The 20,887-nt window shown below is 44.3% G+C and overlaps 3 protein-coding genes and 4 pseudogenes across 3 annotated transcripts; all 7 read right to left on the bottom strand.

Annotated features, from left to right (window-relative positions):
• Window positions 1–116: 116 nt before the first annotated feature.
• LOC133320494 (histone H1B-like) lies at window positions 117–1,276 on the bottom strand (annotated as a pseudogene).
• Window positions 1,277–2,699: 1,423 nt separating this feature from the next.
• On the bottom strand, window positions 2,700–3,184 carry LOC133320501 (histone H4). Its single transcript, XM_061529086.1, has one exon. It carries the CDS (start codon window positions 3,095–3,097, stop codon window positions 2,786–2,788), a length of 312 nt encoding a protein of 103 aa, XP_061385070.1. The 5' UTR covers window positions 3,098–3,184; the 3' UTR covers window positions 2,700–2,785.
• Window positions 3,185–4,084: 900 nt separating this feature from the next.
• Window positions 4,085–4,543, bottom strand: LOC133320496 (histone H3). The gene has a single exon (XM_061529084.1). The coding sequence runs from the start codon at window positions 4,524–4,526 to the stop codon at window positions 4,116–4,118; it is 411 nt and encodes a 136-aa protein (XP_061385068.1). The 5' UTR covers window positions 4,527–4,543; the 3' UTR covers window positions 4,085–4,115.
• A 731-nt stretch (window positions 4,544–5,274) lies between these two features.
• On the bottom strand, window positions 5,275–5,764 carry LOC116777904 (histone H2B). Its single transcript, XM_032671698.2, has one exon. The coding sequence runs from the start codon at window positions 5,662–5,664 to the stop codon at window positions 5,275–5,277; it is 390 nt and encodes a 129-aa protein (XP_032527589.2). The 5' UTR covers window positions 5,665–5,764.
• Window positions 5,765–12,263: 6,499 nt separating this feature from the next.
• On the bottom strand, window positions 12,264–12,724 carry LOC133320498 (histone H2A-like; annotated as a pseudogene).
• A 1,070-nt stretch (window positions 12,725–13,794) lies between these two features.
• On the bottom strand, window positions 13,795–14,710 carry LOC133320495 (histone H1B-like; annotated as a pseudogene).
• Window positions 14,711–16,492: 1,782 nt separating this feature from the next.
• Window positions 16,493–16,810, bottom strand: LOC133320438 (histone H4-like; annotated as a pseudogene).
• Window positions 16,811–20,887: the final 4,077 nt, after the last annotated feature.

The raw sequence follows: 20,887 nt of genomic DNA, 5'->3' as shown, positions 1-20,887 counted from the left end.
CATCATCATCATCATCATTGAACGGAATCGAAGATGACGCTCAAACTCACGGTGCCGATGCTGCCGCCGCCGTCGCTGATTTACGCGATAGATAAAGTAATATTAAAAAAAAATTATTACTTTTTCGCTGCTGCTGCTTTCTTAGCTGCGGTTTCGATTTCGGGGTACCGGCGGCTGCTTTCTTCGGTTTCGGGGCTTTTGGTTTCTTAGTGGGAGGTTTGGCGCTCTTCTTGGCCTTGGATGCTGCTCCTTTGGCCTTAGACGCTGCCGCTGAGGATGCGGCAGAGGCGTTGGCGGATGCGGAACCTTTCTTAGCAGCAGCTGGCTTCTTTTTGGCAGCCGCGGCTGCGGCTGCGGCCGCTTTCTTATCCCTAGCCGCCGCCGCCGATGCTTTAGCTTTAGATGGTGAAGACGCAGCGGACGAAGCTGCGGTACCGCCTTTCTTACCTCCCTTCGCGGCCACTGCCGATGCCGTGGCGGCGGCTTTCTTAGATTTAGCCGATGCCGAAGATGCTGCAGCCCTACCGCCTCCGGCGGGACCACCGCCGCTGGCCTTACCGCCACCTCCCGACGATGAGGGTTTCTTTGCTGCCGATGATTTAGATTCCAATTTGAAAGAACCAGAAGCACCCTTTCCCTTTGTCTGTATTAGGGCACCGGATTCGACGGCGCTCTTAAGATATTTTCTTATGAACGGTGCCAATTTCTCTGTATCGACTTTGTATTGAGCGGCGATGTATTTCTTGATGGCCTGTAACGATGAACCGCTGCGCTCCTTCAACTCTTTAATGGCGTTGTTGACCATTTCAGCGGTTTTAGGATGCGTAGGTTTAGCCTTAGGTTTCTTCGATCCAGCCGCTGCGGCGGCGGCGGCGGCCGCTGCGGCCGCTGCCGCTTTCGGTTTCTTCGCCGGTGTAGCCGGAGCTGGAGTTTCGGATGCTACTGCGGTATCTGCCATTTTACTTCTTTTTAAAACGAACACACACACAGTTTACGGAACACAACTAACAATAAGACTGACTGACAGACAGACAGACAGACAGACAGACAAAACGAAAAGCAAAAAGAAAATAAAATAAAAATGTTATTTTATTTTATACGAACACGAAAGTGGACGCGTGACGACGACTTTTATTATACGTAATAATGAGCGAGAGAAGATATACGAACTCGTTTCGCCGCAGAGGTCGCTAGTGGATTCATGAACGTCGAATATACCGTAAGGAGAACCGCGTTGTCGCTAAACATTTTCACGTACGAACACTTCTAACTTTTCACTAACATCCATCCGTTTTATACGTTTTATTTATATAATATATATGTTTATTTAATTCAAAGATGCAATATGATTAATCTTAAACCTGACTCTCAATATCAACAATGAATTACATAATTAACGTAGATAGCATAGATTAATAGACGTTTGAATTCGATATATCATTCGGGACGTACCTAAGGTCTCGTTTAAAAGTTATTTTTCTCATTTAGAATACCTTATAATCTAATGTAATATCGATTAATTGAAAACGAAGACATCACTCCAATACCCTGATAACATAATCATCGTCTGTTATGATTTATGAACGGTTTATGCGGCATCGAAGTCTGGTCTCGTAAAACACACACTAGGAGGCTAGAGTATGGCGAGAAGCAAAGGCGAATGAATGCATCATCATCGTCGTCGTCTTCGTAGTGGTCGTCGTCGTCGTCGTCGTCGTTTTAATATTATTATTAGATAATAATAATAACAGGACGTTAATTTTATTATATAATTGATTGTATAATAGAAGATGAATATTATGATGATACGATTATCGAAATGACGATGGTTGTAGTAGTAGTAGTAGTTGTTGTTGTTGTTAGTGTGGTTGTGGTAGTATCATCGATCACCTCAATTTATTTAAAATGTTAAATTAATTAATAATAATAATATTTATATAGGTACATCGGTGGGATGTCCGTTTGATATACATAATAAATACATCGATACATATTACATATATTCGGAGGGATAAGAAAATATGAATTGTATTCAGAGAAGAATTATAATAAAAGTATGCACCTATATACGAGTGTATATATATATTATGTATATAAATTCGTAGAATAATAACATAATCAAATAATTAATTAAGTAATTACATAATTAAATAATATACCCCCTTAAGATATACCTTGTATGAGTTGGCGATTAGTAGATAAATATAAATTAATATAATAATAATAATAATAATAATGTGTTCGTTTTACTGTGGTTTGTCGTCGTGAGAGTAGATTTTAGTAAGTTGAATTTGAAATCCAACTAGATAGGTGGAGTTCGGCACCACCTATACCTATCATCCATTTTATATTATTCCGTCGTTGAAACTCGTATTCGATATTCACTATTGTGAATAATATATTTTAACGGATACATATGCGGCCCTGAAAAGGGCCTTTTTTTAAAAAACAAAAATATTTCCGATGACATGATATAAAGCGAGAAGAGAAAATTTATATTCCAGTCGGGCGGAGAAGATCGGCACAGGCACAGGCACTCGCTCGATCGGTCACTCAGTCACACGCGAGACGTATATATATATATATATATACACACATGTATATATATTGACAAGACGACATTTCTTCACTTTATTATTCGTGACGATGAGATATCGTCATGATGATGTTGTCGGTGTCGGTGTTGGGTTGGGGTTGGTGTTGGTGTTGGTGTTGTTGTTGTTCCTCTTCTGCTTTATATCACGTAGTCGGGAGCCGGTTATATACGTATAGACACGCCGAACGTTTAACCGCCGAAACCGTATAGGGTGCGTCCCTGTCGCTTCAGGGCGTACACGACGTCCATGGCTGTGACGGTCTTCCTCTTCGCGTGCTCGGTGTACGTGACGGCGTCGCGGATGACGTTCTCTAGGAATACTTTGAGAACGCCTCTGGTCTCTTCGTATATCAGACCGGAGATACGTTTGACGCCGCCTCTGCGTGCCAGACGACGTATGGCCGGTTTGGTGATACCCTGGATGTTATCACGGAGTACTTTCCTGTGTCGCTTGGCTCCACCTTTTCCCAGACCCTTTCCTCCTTTACCGCGACCGGTCATGATGATGTAGTCGTTGCGATTATTATTATTTCTTCTTCACTTCTTTACGATTTCGAACGTTCCGAACGATAGCGTTGCGCGCGCGTGTCGTTCCGTGTGTAAAATCGTCTGATACAAATGCGTTCCTTTTATAGTGTATACCGGTAGTTACTGGTGGGGGGAAACGTACGATGTGGTGGTGTGGATGTACGGGGCGAGGGACGGGGTACTATATCGCCCTCCCCGGACCCCGCGACACACTGTCCGTCGTGCCTCTAGAGTAATGTTTCTCTTAAATTTTTTTTTGTTATAATATGTATATAAATATATATTTTTATATATACATATGAATATGAATAAAAAATAAATACATATACATAATAAACATATTTACAATCGTTCTTAGAAAGAAACTGAAGAGAGGCACCTGCGCAGTAGTTGGAACTGCCATCTACAAAGTAAAGCCGACGACACGATGGGGGACTAACATGTTTCGACTTGTTTCCAGAATTCATGTAATTATTAATACTATTATTATTATTATTTTGTATACTTTACTTTCGTCGTAACATTACGTCCAATATTTTATTTTTTTACACGCGTATTATATTAATATGTTGTTATTGCTACTTATACATATCTATCGATTTATTTGATCTAAATACTGGTGCTGTGTGTGTTAATAATAAATACGTAACATAATAAATTTATATTAGGTATATAAATATTTCTCCGTTCACTAATTATATATATTATTGTTCAAAGATAGGCATAATATTGTTGTTTAGACGTTATCGGTCGTATGAAACGTTATTTTATTAATTCAGATATATATGCGGCCCTGAAAAGGGCTTTTTTTATATTCGTTGTTGTGTTGTTTTATACGTAGGATGAACTATAAATATATGTGTGTGTATGTATATATATATATATATATATATATATATATATACAATTTCCAGTATTATAACAACACACACACACACAACTATTTAGTACATACACATATAAAAAAACAACACCATTGACACTTCTACGTTTAGGCACGTTCGCCGCGAATCCTTCTTGCTAGCTGGATGTCCTTAGGCATAATAGTGACGCGTTTAGCGTGAATAGCGCAAAGGTTCGTGTCTTCGAAGAGACCTACGAGATACGCCTCGCTAGCCTCCTGCAGAGCCATCACCGCAGAGCTCTGGAAACGCAGATCGGTCTTGAAATCTTGAGCTATCTCACGTACTAGACGTTGGAAGGGTAGCTTGCGGATGAGAAGTTCCGTGCTCTTCTGGTAGCGACGGATCTCACGAAGTGCCACAGTACCGGGTCTGTAACGATGAGGCTTCTTCACTCCTCCGGTTGCCGGTGCGCTCTTACGGGCGGCCTTCGTGGCTAGCTGTTTACGTGGTGCCTTACCACCGGTTGATTTACGAGCGGTTTGTTTAGTACGAGCCATTATTAATAAAAAGTAGTAATAATAATAAAACTACTACTACTACTACTACTAATCTATCGGTAAATTCTACACGGAACGGCGAAACGACGGACAGTTGTGCACTACAGCGACGATCGAACTATAATGACAGCCGTTTTAAAACCGACGGGCTCTTATATACGTACTCCGGAGGCGGTCGGCGGGGATCGTTCGAGGCGTTCGGGTTTCGGCTTCTAGTCACTAAATCGACACCGTCGTCTTCGTAATTAGCATTATGAGTAGTATAGTAGTTGTCGTTTTGTAATAATTTTGATCGTCTTAAGTATATATATATCCACACAAATTATATAGAATTTTTAAAAACGACACGATCAACTCATTACTCTATTCAATTATATCTATATTCTAGAATATCTTCTACGTATCCATATTGATATTATAGTTATACAGATTTTATCATATACATACATATCGTAAGTCGACGATCAGTTCTTTAATACATACAATATATTATAATGATATATATTAAGCAACTAACTATATTTTAATGTATTGAAAATAATATCGAGCTGGATGATCGTTCGATGTGTGAAACTTATATTAATATAATATAATTATTATTATTATTTTATGGGAATCATTTTGTGGCCCTGAAAAGGGCCTTTTTTTATAATCTTATAAAATCACATATACACCTCCTATATGATAGGTGATAATTATTATAAGTGTTGTTTTATGATGATGTTATAACGTTTTTTTTTTTTGTTATTTAATAACGAAACATTTCACTTGGACTGGTGTACTTAGTGACGGCTTTGGTCCCTTCACTGACGGCGTGCTTGGCCAACTCGCCGGGCAGCAACAGTCTCACGGACGTCTGAACCTCCCTCGATGTAATGGTGGATCTCTTGTTGTAGTGCGCGAGACGTGATGCTTCGGCGGCGATGCGTTCGAATATATCGTTCACGAAGGAGTTCATGATAGACATGGCCTTACTTGAGATACCGGTGTCGGGATGCACCTGCTTCAGAACTTTGTAGATGTAAATAGCGTAGCTCTCCTTCCTCTTGTGCTTCTTCTTCTTCTTGTCCGATTTGGAGATGTTCTTTTGGGCTTTGCCGGATTTCTTGGCTGCCTTACCGCTCGTTTTAGGCGGCATCTTCAATTATAATAACGACGACAACAACAACAACAACAACCGAATAATCTTACGATATAATTATCGATGCGAAGTGATTCCAGCAGTGCGCGCGGTACGAAGTACAAGACGCTTGTGTTCAAAAATTTTTTTTTTTTTTTTTTTTTTTTTTTTTTTTTGTAATGTATAATACTGTTAGCCCTGCGGCTTTTACAGCGTCACCGGAAGAGTGGGCCGGTGCTGGGACCGGCCCGTTACAAAGGGGCCTGAAGGGCCTCTAGGGTACGTACGTTCTAAGGGCGCCTGCTAGAAGTGAGGCTCGGACCACGAACTTAGGACGTCGTGGATAAAGGAGGGATTGCCAGCGGCGGCCTCCGACGCCCTCTCGCGAGGGACGTGCGGAAGCGGGGACCTCGCTCTCGCCGGCGAGTGCGGTGTGTGTGTGCATCTGTGTGTAGTGTAACCCTACTATTATTACTGCGATCTACCGATGCGGTGATCCTATTTCTAACTGTGATATCATCGTCCGGGTCGATGAGCGCGTGTTTAGGACGTCTCCTAAAACCTTTGTAATGACGGTTCGGTACGTATGTTACTACTTCTCTCACCAGAGGATTGGGATGAGTGGCGGCTCTGTCAAAATATCTCACGGAGAGTATTTTGAAGTATTGCCTTATTGTAGGGAGGTCCAGGTCTCTATGTAGGTCGGCGATACGCATATATCTCGGGGCACCCGTGATCATGCGTAGAAAGCGGTTTTGGAGCATCTGGAGGGGTCTCAGATTCCCATAACGATGAGCGAATGCTACGCTCGAGTAGGCCATGATTGGTCTTATGCAAGTTTTGTATAACGTCATCTTATTTCTAAGTGACATCTTACTCCGCTTGCATAGAAGAGGATAGAGACGACCGAGGACGAAGTAGGCTCGGTTCCTGACCTTTAGGATGTGTGGCTTGAAGGACATTGGTCTGTCTAGCGTCACTCCCAGGTATTTGGTTTCCTTCCGCCAAGGGATAGGTGTACCGAAGATAGAAATTGGGGATGGGATGTCGATATATCGGCCCCGTTTGAAGTACACGGCTGTGCTCTTCTCGGGGTTTAGATCGATCCTCCATTTGCGAAACCAGTCGCCTAGGGCGGTGGCAGCATCTTGGAGGCGACTGTGAATTTTTTCTGGATCTTTGTGGGTGGTGTAGAGTGCGGTGTCGTCCGCGAATAGGGCTAGCCTGGTGGGGTGAGGAGGCCTGGGTATGTCACTAGTGAAAATTGAATATAGTATGGGAGAGAGCACTGATCCTTGAGGGACTCCAGCTCTGATTGGTCGAGGAGACGAGAGCTGCCCCTCCACTCGGTAGCGGAAGGAACGATTCGACAGAAAGTCTCGTATGATTAGTACGAGCCTACACTTTCTGACACTTTGAATTGATACAACTTGTATACCAAGCCATCGTGCCAGACCCTGTCGAACGCCTTCGCCACGTCGAAGAAGAGAGCCCCGGTCCTGTTCTTGTTTGCGGCATTTAAGCCGACAAGTATGTGCTCCGTTATGCGTTGCACCAATTGGGGACAAGAGTGACGGGCTCTGAACCCGAACTGCTCATTGGGGATTATATTCAGGCGTTCTATCTCCGTTTTGAGGCGGGACAGTACGATCCTTTCATATAACTTTCCTAAGTTACTCAGGAGACTGATGGGACGGTAACTGGTCGGTAGATTCCTAGGTTTGCCCGGTTTAGGGATACCTATGACAATGGCCTCTTTCCATTGATCCGGAAATGAGCATCCAGATAACAGAGCATTGAATATGCATACCAGTAGGTAAACGAGGCGGGACGGTAGAATCTTTATCACTTTATTAGTGACTCGATCTGATCCTGGAGACTTCTTAACGTTCAGTCTCTTTATTAGTGATGAGACTTCGTCTACAGAAGTCTCTTTGAGAGGTGGGTCCTCCGGTGATAGAAGTGATCTATCGCGCACTACCTGTTCCACATGTCGGATGTGGTCGGGGTCTGTCGGTTGACTACTCGGACTACATTGGCTCTCTAGACCGTCGGCTAAGCATTCCGCTTTGTCTCGATCGTCAAAGACGGGGTGGGGTTGTCGGGACGTACGAGTGGAGGCATCACCGCGACAGTATCTCTCTTCATCATCCTTTGCAACGACCAGAAGGCCTGACGAAGGGGTGATAGAGGAGAGCTTCCTGTCCCAGTTCTCATCTCGGAGGTCGGCGAAGGCGCGCTTCACCTGCCTCGCGAGGCGACGAAGCCTACGTCTGTTCCGTGGTGTGGGGCCGCGTCGTGAGCTCTGTTCGCGGCATTCTTTTCGTTGACAAGGTCGCGTAGATCCAGAGGGATTTCTCGACGGCCGTTATGACCATCTAAGATTTCCCTCGTACATCCCTCGACCTTGCCATCGATGAAGTTCCCTAATCCTACACATGCCAGTTGCGCGTCCTCGACCGTGGAGATGGTGACAGGGATTCGGTCGAGGTGCGGAGAATCTAACGACTGGAGTCGCTCGGAGAGCTGTTTCCAATCGATGATCCTCTTCGTCTGGGGCGCCGCATCGGGAGGAGGTCCTAGCTGGATTAGGACAGGTCTATGGTCGGAGTCTAGCTCGGATAGCGTCTCGATAGAGCGCAGCTGTAGTGTCACGTCCTTCAAGAGCGCTATGTCAAGCACGTTAGGTCTGTGGTCGTCTCGATTCGAGTAGCGGGTCGGTGTCAGGGGAGCAGCAATAATAAAATTAAAGTCGCGTCTGTCTGTCAGTCTGTTTAGTATTTGACCGCTAGTGTTGTACCCTACGGAGTTCCAGCGGGGATGTTTCGCATTGAAATCACCAGCCAGAAGGGTGGCGTTTCCCATTGAGAGTAACGTTTTTATATCGTTCTCGTCAATGTTTAGGTTACTGGGGCGATAGACTGAGGCAAGAGTGATGGGCTGATGGCCCGTCATGCTTACTGGCATAGAGAGACCTCTAGACTATTAGAGGCGGAGGGTCTAGTGGGTGCAGTGAAGGGATCTCTAAAGTAAATGGCAGTGCCTCCCTTTGGAGAGAAAGCTCTGTCATTCCTTACCATATTAAAATTGGCAATTTTGGGATCTTTCTTGCTGGGATTTAGGAATGATTCCTGAATGAGTAGTATATCTACTTGGTGCTTGACTACGAAGTCGCGCACTTGGTCTATTTGACGGGTGAGACCGTTAGCGTTAAACGTAACGACGGTCAGAGAGCGGGGTTTTATCCTACTATTTGTGGAAGCCATTTAAGATGACTTAGTGATATTGTATATGGCGTTGATGAGCGCCGCATGCTCGACGAATGCGTTGAGACGCGCCACCGGGTCGTTTTCCGACGCCTTCAGTTTGTTACTGAAGACAAGCAATTCGGGCGGATCGAACGCCCCGAAATATTTTCTTATTGAAGACAGCGGGTTCGTATCTCCACTGCCTTGGTTTTTCGCGGTCTCGGACGGTTGCGCGGTTGCGGTGGGGGCTACGGCTTGGTTCTTGAACCAGGCATTGACCGTCGGGGCCTGAGGGGCCCGTGGAGCCTGGGTGGCCTGAGGGGCCTGGGTGGCCCTAGGGGCCTGGGTGGCCTGAAGTGCCTGGGTGGCCTTTGGGGCCTTAGGGCCTGAGGGCTGAGCACCAGAGGCTTTAGGAGCCTTCGGCTGGTGCGAGGATTTCTTCCCGCCTCGCTTTGCCCTGCGTGGCGCTTTCGGGCACCCGCGATAGTTCGCTGGGTGGCCCGTCTGCTGACACAGAACGCAGCTCGGAGGGACATCCTCCATTGGTGTCTTGCGCGGGCAGTCTGTTGTTCCGTGATCACCCAAGCACTTAACGCACCTCGGGCGCGCGTTACAAAACCGGGCTGAGTGACCGTAGCATTGGCAGCGATGACACTGCCCTGGGATGCCACGACCACGCGGAAGTTCTACCTGTAGGCCGGACAGGTAGCAGACGGTTCTAATGTTGAAAATGGCCTTCGCCTCCTTGGTGTTGTCCAAGTGGACGAGAACCATATTAAATGGCCGCTTATTAGTTGGGCGGTACATACGGTGTACCGCCTGCGCGGGCAGGCCTTGTGACTTAAGGTCACTTAAAATGCTATCGGTGGGAATTTCGCACGGCATCCCGCGGATTACCACCGTGAGGCGGCGCTCCTCCTCGAGCGCGTAGGTGTGGTATTCCGTACCACGCTCGCGCAGGAGGGCCGTCATACGACGGTGGTCCACCGCTGTGGACACCTGGACCTTTATTCCCATGTTGGTTGGTCGGGCCGAGGTGAAGTGGATCTTTTTTTCAATGAATAATTGGGAAAGTTGATCCCATTTATTATTCTCTCTTATGTAGAGAGGCGGGGGCGCCGTAGCACGTGGCGGAGTAGCGGCGTCTACGACGGATGAGGCGGGGGCGGGGGCATCCATAACGCCGGACTTCGGACGCTTAGCGACAGGCGAAGCGGGGGCAGAGGAAGTGCTACTCCCTGCGGGGGATGCGGGGCGCGATGAAGCGACCGTTGCTACTCGCTTAGGGGCGGCGGCGCGGGTGGCGGGGGTATCTGTGTCAGATACGACCGTTGCTATTCGGTGAGGGGCGGGAGTGCGGGTGCCGGGGTTTGCAGCGACCGTCGTGGCCGTTGCTACCCGTTGAGGGGCGGCGGCGCGGGTGGCGGGGGTATTCGCGACAGACGCGGCCGTTGCAGGGGTGGGTACGCGGGGTGACCCCGCACGTGGGGACGCGACGGTTGCTCCGTTCGGCGGGAGCGGCGATGGCGTTTTATTTTTCCTCCTCTTGGATACGACGGTTTTGAAACCGTCGTTTTCGTCCTCCGATTCAGAGGAACGGGACCCGGACTCTGAGCCGGAGAGGGTCTCCTCCGAAGAGGCGAACTCGCACTCCATGTCGGAGGCGTTGTTCCCTGTGGGCATCTCGCCCGTGAGGGAAGCGGCGGCGAATTTCAGCAGGAGAGCCGGGCTCTCCCGCTTAATGAATTCCAGGAGGAATTCGATATTAATTTTCTTGGCGTCCATTTTGTGTTTAAAGACTGGTTTTTCGGTAAACTAGCTAACTATCCTCCCTGCCTAATGGCAGGGAGATGTGTACCTATTGTTTAATAACTGTCTCGCCTGGTGTGGGCGAGATGTGTGCCTATCACGACCTACCTCGTACGGGTGACGGGGCGCGGTCCTAGCACGCCTGGCTTCACGCGAACGCGCACAGGTATATCACTATTATATTAATTTTACACTACACTGCACTATGAAAATAATACAGCACTGTAAGTAATAACACTGATTAATACAGCACTTTGAATTAATAAAAGCACTATAACAATTACAGCACTATAATCACACTGCACTATGAAGACACACAGCACTGCACTTCACTTATAATGTCTTAGTTCTTAATACGCTGACGGAGAGCGGAGCGGACCGGGCGGGCGCCAAGCAATACCGACAGTGAAGGGAGCCTCGTCGTATATCCACGAAGGTGTGATGATACAAGATTATAATTGAGTTCAACTGGGTGTCGCTTTGAAAAAGCGACTGCACCAGTCGAAAATCGGAAAGGGAATGTCTCAAAAAATTCACAGAAATTTGCTACTATTTATTATTTTTATGTTCAAGCCGATACGTGTGTATCGAGCACGCTCGTCCCCGCCGACCAATGGGAAGCGGTTTCGACGATGGGGTCCGAAGTGAATTATACGTTGGGGGGGGGGGGGGCTGGGCGAATTCCTAGTTTCTTCGTCGGCGGTAGGAGAGTCATGAAAAATAAAATAATAACAATATCAAAAATAACCATGTTGCCAAAATATAAATGACACAATGTAAGTTATAAGTTTTATAATAACAATATCTCAAAAATAGTTCAGTCAGTATGCGAATATCGGTGTTTCCTATTATTATTTAATTATTATATACATATATATTCTTATTAATAAAATGTAATTAACACAAATTAGTTTTCGGTTTATTAAATGCTTTGTGATCTTTTTGTTAAATTTTAAATTTAGTAATAATAATAATAATAATAATCGCATTAAGCAGATCATCGGCTTACAAAAGTAGATTATTCTTTGTTATTTAATTTGTTTTTCATAAAGTCATATATAATTATATACTGAGCGTAGGCAATTTCTTAATTATATGAATACGTAAAACGATAATAAAATATTATTTTTATTATAATTGACGACGTCTCGTATCGTTGGAACTGTTCGTATATATATATAAAATACATATACGTTAAACAACGATTTATTTTGTGGCCCTGAAAAGGGCCTTTTAAAACATCATTTGGATGTATGACTATATACATACAAAAAAAAAAATAAAATAAATAAACAAACATCACATCATCCCCATTCCCTATAAGAAACACTTCTCACTCTCTCTCTATATTATCAGTAATAAAAATACTGACATGCACTATTACTTCACAAGAAGAATGAGTCGGTTAGTGCGAGTAATGAAGATGTTGTTGTTGTTGTTGTTGTTATTATTTTTCAACATCTCTGTATTTCTGTATCTGTCTGTATATAGTGATGACACGATGGTGCGCTGTCCGATGATGTTGACGACGATGGTTAATGTGAGGGGGCTGGCTGTCATTTAGGCCTTCTTCTCCGTTTTCTTTGGCAGTAATACGGCCCTGGATGTTTGGTAGTACACCTCCCTGAGCTATCGTCACACCCGATAGAAGCTTGTTCAACTCTTCGTCGTTCCTTATGGCTAGCTGAAGATGTCTAGGTATGATTCTGGTCTTCTTGTTGTCTCTGGCAGCGTTACCGCCAACTCGAGAACTTCAGCTGCAAGATATTCCATAACGGCAGCGAGATAAACGGGAGCACCGGCACCGACGCGCTCCGCGTAGTTACTTTTCTCAACAATCTGTGTATACGACCCACAGGAAACTGTAGACCCGCACGGTTAGAACGAGACTTTGCCTTTCCCTTAACTTTGCCACCTTTACCACGTCCAGACATTGTTGTTAATATAGAATGTTATTAACGGTTTAGTCGAAAAAATATAACGAACGAACGAACGAACGAAACACCTATTATTATTATACACACGACGGACAGAGAGTCGACGTATATAAAAAATTTTGTAGGTCGCCTCGATCGTTTTATACTTCTACACGTACTGGTGGATATAGACGAATAACGAGCTAAAGTAGACGTGGAGTGGGGAGGGGTTTCCAAAACTAAACTGAGGTAAAAGAAAAATATTGCAAGTGATAGGGAGCTTACATAGTGATGATGATGATAGTTATGAGATTATTATAATTATGTTTTCATTATTATTATTATTATATTATTGCAATGTAACTAATATTTTTCATAATATATCATCATATTTATTATAACACGAATGAGTATGTTTAATACTGACGTTATTCTCAGATTAAAATATTATTATTGAATTGTACGCTATTTTCGTACATACTATTATTTCTGATTATACATATCTAATCTATCTATCTATCTATCTCTCTGTATATCTATCTATATGTATATCTATCTATCTGTATATTATTTTAAGACGATCTTTGTCAGTTGAAAACGAGAACACACCATTGGGTTCATAATGAAACATATGTTAGCCCTGAAAAGGGCTTTTATTTATTTTTCTTTTGCTTTCTTTCGTATCTGCGACGTGTGCTAGTAAGATGAACGTCACTCTCGTCGATTCTTCGAACGTTGTAGTGTATGGGGGCACGGAGAGACAGTGCGATGCCGTCGGTGTGTGTGTGCGTGGGCGTGTGTGTGTGTGATATCGATGATATTTAAGAATGTTTCACACACAAAAACTGAACATAATTAATTACCTATGTACATTCGGCTTGACAATTTCCATTGAATCAAGTTGTTATGATGATCTTATTATTATTATATTATATCAATATATAATAATTTCGATTCTATCGTAATTCTATACGACGACTTTGATATTCAAATATACAAACACACTAATATCAACAACAACAACAACAACCCCCGGGTCCCGCGTATCAACATCATCATCATCATCATCATCATCATTGAACGGAATCGAAGATGACGCTCAAACTCACGGTGCCGATGCTGCCGCCGCCGTCGCTGATTTACGCGATAGATAAAGTAATATTAAAAAAAAATTATTACTTTTTCGCTGCTGCTGCTTTCTTAGCTGCGGGTTTCGATTTCGGGTACCGGCGGCTGCTTTCTTCGGTTTTCGGGGCTTTTGGTTTCTTAGTGGAGGTTTGGCGCTCTTCTTGGCCTTGGATGCTGCTCCTTTGGCCTTAGACGCTGCCGCTGAGGATGCGGCAGAGGCGTTGGCGGATGCGGAACCTTTCTTAGCAGCAGCTGGCTTCTTTTTGGCAGCCGCGGCTGCGGCTGCGGCCGCTTTCTTATCCCTAGCCGCCGCCGCGATGCTTTAGCTTTAGATGGTGAAGACGCAGCGGACGAAGCTGCGGTACCGCCTTTCTTACCTCCCTTCGCGGCCACTGCCGATGCCGTGGCGGCGGCTTTCTTAGATTTAGCCGATGCCGAAGATGCTGCAGCCCTACCGCCTCCGGCGGGACCACCGCCGCTGGCCTTACCGCCACCTCCCGACGATGAGGGTTTCTTTGCTGCCGATGATTTAGATTCCAATTTGAAAGAACCAGAAGCACCCTTTCCCTTTGTCTGTATTAGGGCACCGGATTCGACGGCGCTCTTAAATATTTTCTATGAACGGTGCCAATTTCTCTGTATCGACTTTGTATTGAGCGGCGATGTATTTCTTGATGGCCTGTAACGATGAACCGCTGCGCTCCTTCAACTCTTTAATGGCGTTGTTGACCATTTCAGCGGTTTTAGGATGCGTAGGTTTAGCCTTAGGTTTCTTCGATCCAGCCGCTGCGGCGGCGGCGGCGGCCGCTGCGGCCGCTGCCGCTTTCGGTTTCTTCGCCGGTGTAGCCGGAGCTGGAGTTTCGGATGCTACTGCGGTATCTGCCATTTTACTTCTTTTTAAAACGAACACACACACAGTTTACGGAACACAACTAACAATAAGACTGACTGACAGACAGACAGACAGACAGACAAAAAACGAAAAGCAAAAAGAAAATAAATAAAAATGTTATTTTATTTTATACGAACACGAAAGTGGACGCGTGACGACGACTTTTATTATACGTAATAATGAGCGAGAGAAATATACGAACTCGTTTCGCCGCAGAGGTCGCTAGTGGATTCATGAACGTCGAATATACCGTAAGGAGAACCGCGTTGTCGCTAAACATTTTCACGTACGAACACTTCTAACTTTTCACTAACATCCATCCGTTTATACGTTTTATTTAATATAATATATATGTTTATTTAAATTCAAAGATGCAATATGATTAATCTTAACCTGACTCTCAATATCAACAATGAATTACATAATTAACGTAGATAGCATAGATTATAGACGTTTGAATTCGATATATCATTCGGGACGTACCTAAGGTCTCGTTTAAAAGTTATTTTCTCTCATTTAGAATACCTATAATCTAATGTAATATCGATTAATTGAAAACGAAGACATCACTCCAATACCCTGATAACATAATCATCGTCTGTTATGATTTGAACGGTTTATGCGGCATCGAAGTCTGGTCTCGTAAAACACACACTAGGAGGCTAGAGTATGGCGAGAAGCAAAGGCGAATGAATGCATCATCATCGTCGTCGCTTCGTAGTGGTCGTCGTCGTCGTCGTCGTCGTTTTAATATTATTATTAGATAATAATAATAACAGGACGTTAATTTTATTATATTGATTGTATAATAGAAGATGAATATTATGATGATACGATTATCGAAATGACGATGGTTGTAGTAGTAGTAGTAGTTGTTGTTGTTGTTAGTGTGGTTGTGGTAGTATCATCGATCACCTCAATTTATTTAAAATGTTAAATTAATTAATAATAATAATTTTTATAGGTACATCGGTGGGATGTCCGTTTGATATACATAATAAATACATCGATACATTTACATATATTCGGAGGGATAAGAAAATATGAATTGTATTCAGAGAAGAATTATAATAAAGTATTCACCTATATACGAGTGTATATATATATTATGTATATAAATTCGTAGAATAATAACATAATCAATAATAATTAAGTAATTACATAATTAAATAATATACCCCTTAAGATATACCTTGTATGAGTTGGCGATTAGTAGATAAATATAAATTCATATAATAATAAAATAATAAAATAACAATAATAAATATATGTATTATTAGTGTTATAATTGAGAGTTAATAATGTGTTCGTTTACTGTGTTTTCGTCGTGAGAGTAGATTTTAGTAAGTTGAATTTGAAATCCAACTAGATAGGTGGAGTTCGGCACCACCTATACCTATCATCCATTTTTAATATTCCGTCGTTGAAACTCGTATTCGATATTCACTATTGTGAATAATATATTTTAACGGATACATATGCGGCCCTGAAAAGGGCCTTTTTTTAAAAAACAAAATATTTCCGATGACACATGATATAAAGCGGAGAAGAGAAAATTTATATTCCAGTCGGGCGGAGAAGAATCGGCACAGGCACAGGCACTCGCTCGATCGGTCACTCAGTCACACGCGAGACGTATATATATATATATATATACACACATGTATATATATTGACAAGACGACATTTCTTCACTTTATTATTCGTGACGATGAGATGATATCGTCATGATGATGTTGTCGGTGTCGGTGTTGGTGTTTGTGTTGTGTTTTGGTTGGTGTTGTGGTTGTTCCTCTTCTGCTTTATATCACGTAGTCGGGAGCCGGTTATATACGTATAGACACGCCGAACGTTTAACCGCCGAACCCGTATAGGGTGCGTCCCTGTCGCTTCAGGGCGTACACGACGTCCATGGCTGTGACGGTCTCCTCTTCGCGTGCTCGGTGTACGTGACGGCGTCGCGGATGACGTTTCTCTAGGATACTTTGAGAACGCCTCTGGTCTCTTCGTATATCAGACCGGAGATACGTTTGACGCCGCCTCTGCGTGCCAGACGACGTATGGGCCGGTTTGGTGATACCCTGGATGTTATCACGGAGTACTTTCCTGTGTCGCTTGGCTCCACCTTTTCCCAGACCCTTTCCTCCTTTACCGCGACCGTCATGATGATGTAGTCGTTGCGATTATTATTATTTCTTCTTCACTTCTTTACGATTTCGAACGTTCCGAACGATAGCGTTGCGCGCGCGTGTCGTTCCGTGTGTAAAATCGTCTGATACAAATGCGTTCCTTTTTAGTGTATACCGGTAGTTTTACTGGTGGGGGAAACGTACGATGTGGTGGTGTGGATGTACGGGGCGAGGGACGGGGTACTACTATATCGCCCTCCCCGGACCCCGCGACCACTGTCCGTCGTGCCTCTAGTAATGTTTCTCTTAAATTTTTTTTTTGTTATAAATATGTATATAAATATATATATTTTATATTACAATGAAGATGAATAAAAAATAAATAGACATATACATAATAAAACATATTTACAATCGTTCTTAGAAAGAAACTGAAGAGAGGCACCTGCGCAGTAGTTGGAACTGCCATCTACAAAGTAAGCCGACGACACGATGGGGGACTAACATGTTTCGACTTGTTTCCAGAATCATGTAATTATTAATACTATTATTATTATTATTTTGTATACTTTACTTTCGTCGTAACATTACGTCCAATATTTTATTTTTTTACAACGCGTATTATATTAATATGTTGTATTGCTACTTATACATATCTATCGATTTATTGATCTAAATACTGGTGCTGTGTGTGGTTAATAATAAATCGTAACATAATAATTTTATATTAGTATATAAAAATTTCTCCGTTCACTAATTATATATTATTTTGTTCAAGATAGGCATAATATTGTTTGTTTAGACGTTATCGGTCGATGAAACGTTATTTTATTAATTCAGATATATATGCGGCCCTGAAAAGGGCCTTTTTTTATATTCGTTGTTGTGTTGTGTTTATATCGTAGGATGAACTATAAATATATGTGTGTATGTATATATATATATATATATATATATATATATATATATACATTTCCAGTATTATACAAACACACACACAACTATTTAGGTACATACACATATAAAAAAAACACACCATTGACACTTCTACGTTTAGGCACGTTCGCCGCGAATCCTTCTTGCTAGCTGGATGTCCTTAGGCATAATAGTGCCGCGTTTAGCGTGAATAGCGCAAAGGTCGTGTCTTCGAAGAGACCTACGAGATACGCCTCGCTAGCCTCCTGCAGAGCCATCACCGCAGAGCTCTGGAAACGCAGATCGGTCTTGAAATCTTGAGCTATCTCACGTACTAGACGTTGGAAGGGTAGCTTGCGGATGAGAAGTTCCGTGCTCTTCTGGTAGCGACGGATCTCACGAAGTGCCACAGTACCGGGTCTGTAACGATGAGGCTTCTTCAATCCTCCGGTTGCCGGTGCGCTCTTACGGGCGGCCTCGTGGCTAGCTGTTTACGTGGTGCCTTACCACCGGTTGATTTACGAGCGGTTTGTTTAGTACGAGCCATTATTAATAAAAAGGTAGTAATAATAAATAAACTACTACTACTACTACTAATCTATCGGTAAATTCTACACGGAACGGCGAAACGACGGACAGTTTGTGCACTACAGCGACGATCGAACTATAATGACAGCCGTTTTTTTTTTTTTTTTTTTTTTTTTTTTTTTTTCGATTTGACAAGTAGCTGTTAGCCCTATTGGCTTTTACAGCGTCACCGGGAGGGGTGGGCGGCCCGATGGACCTACCCGTTTAATTCGGGCCCAAAGGGCCCGACATAGGATACGCCCGTCCCAAGGTGCCTCTAAGAGGCCGGACCTCGGCTTAGGACGTCGTTGTAGTGGAGGATGATTTGGATATTGGAATACATGACGTCCCCCCGACGGCAGAACGCCGGAGCGACGTGTTAGAAACGGACCTCGTCTTCGCCGGCGAAGGCGGTGTGTGTGAATGTGATTTGTGTCGTGGGGCTCGTTGCGTCTGTGTTGTCTGTTGTCGTTATGTCGTCAGGGTCTAGGAGAACGTCTTTGGACGCTCTTGCCTAACGGGGAGTTGGGTGACGGGGAGTAGTCACACGCTTTGACTACTAGTGGGTTGGGATGAACCGTCGCGGACTCGAAAAATCTCTTTGAGATCGTCTGAAGTGTGCAGCTACCGTAGGAAGTCGGAGGGTCCCTATGGAGGTCGGGATTCCTGAGTACCAGGGTGGCCTGTGGCTTTGCGCATGAATCTATTTTGCAGCACTTGCAGTTTGTGATGGCTGAGGGACGGGCGTGGCGAAGCACGCGCTCGCGTACGACATGATTGGAAGTATGCAGGTCTTGTAAAGTGTGACCTTATTTCTAAGGGACAGTTACTTTACTGCGATCAGGGGATATAGGCGACCTAGGATGTAGGCTGCCCTATTCTAACTGACTGAATGTGGGGTCTGAAAGTGAAATAACTATCCAGAGTGACCCCTAGATATTGGCCCTTTTCTGCCAAGGAATGGGGCTGTCGTACAAGGAATTTTTCGGGAGGGGATGCCTACTCGATTATTTCTGGAAAAATAATTGCAGTGCTTTTGTCTGGATTAATCTCGATTCTCCATTGGCGAAACCATTCCCTAAGTTTTGGCTGCTTTCTGGAGTCGAGAGATGATGTAATCTAGAGACCTTGATGAGGTATAAACTGCGGTGCCACCGCGAGAGGGCGAGAGGCGAGATGTGTTGGTCCTTTTGAACCGGATATCGTCGTGTATAACGAGTAAAGAATTGGAGATAGGATGGAGCCTGAGGGACTCCTGCTCTTATTGGGCGGGGGAGGATAGGGTGCCTCCACTCGATAGCGGAAAAGAGCGGTTCGACAAGTAGGCTCGAATAATGTGAACGAGCCTGTCTGACAGCTTTAGTTTGAACAGCTTGTAAATCAAGCGTTGTGCCAGACTTTGTCGAATGCTTTCGCCACATCGAAGAAGATTGCACCGTTTTATGGGGAACGTCTGATTATAATACACTTGGTGATGTGGTCCGTGAGGCGGTGCACCGGGTGGACGCTGGAGTGCTTGGCTCTGAAGCCGAACTGTTGGTTGGGGAGGATTTTAATTTCTCCACTTCCTGTTTGAGCGATTCAAGACGATCCTTTCGTAGACTTTTCCGAGAGGTTGAGCAGACTAATCGGCCGGTAGCTGCTCGGTAAGTTTTTCGGTTTCCCTGGTTTCGGAATACCTATTACTATGGCCTCTTTCCATTGGTCGGGGAACGCGCATCCGTTCAGTAGTGCGTTGAAGATGAGGACCAATAGGAAATTAGTCGCGGCGGAAGGATTTTCAGGGCCTTATTCGTGATGCGATCAGGCCCCGATGCTTTTTAGCGTGGAATGCGCGGATGATGTCGGTCACTTCCGGAAGTGACGTTTCTTTTAGCGCGGCGTCTACCGGGGTTGCGTAAGTCTTTGAGCTACGTACTCATCGACTTTATCTATGTGACCCGGGTCACTCGGTTGGTCGCTAGGGGAGCATTGACTCTCAAAACTGTCTGCTAGACATTCGGCTTCTCTCTGTCGTCCGAAAGCGGGTGGTCGGTTTGGTCTAACCAAAGAGGCATTACCGAGACAGTGTCGCTCTCATTGCTCTCTGCAACGACCAGAATGCCTGGTGCGTTGGAGAGAGCGACGAGAGTTTCCTGTCCAGCCGTCCTCTCGAAAGGAAGCGAGTGCTTCTCTCACTTGCCTTTGGAGATTACGTAGCGTTCTACGGTTATCGTCTGTCGGTGCTGTGTCATGGGCTCTAGTGGCGCATTTTTCTTCTAATTAAATCCCTAATCGGGAGGCAGTTCACGACGATCCCTGTGGGACACGTGATCTGTCTCGTCGAATTGTCTAACGCTTGAGTTATATGTTTAGTAAATAGGGACATGGCGGTCTTTCGCAGCTTCTGCTGAGTTATGGTGTCAGGGATTTGGGATAGCTGCGAAGAGTCTGATTTTAGTCGCTGTTCCAACAGCTTCCATCGGTAATTTTTTGTTGGATTGCCGCGGTTTGGGGGGGTCCTAGCTGGATTAGTATGGTCTGTGGTCTGAATCAAGCCGGATAGCGCCTCTATCGAATGCAACTGGAGTGTTACGTTCTTCAAGAGGGCTATGTCGAGCACGTCAGGTCTGTCATGTGAGCCGTCATGGAAGGGGT

This window comes from Danaus plexippus (genome assembly GCF_018135715.1).
Source record: "Danaus plexippus chromosome 29 unlocalized genomic scaffold, MEX_DaPlex mxdp_36, whole genome shotgun sequence".
In the NCBI taxonomy this organism is placed as follows: Eukaryota; Metazoa; Arthropoda; class Insecta; order Lepidoptera; family Nymphalidae; genus Danaus; species Danaus plexippus.
This window is presented reverse-complemented; position numbering and strand designations above follow the sequence as displayed.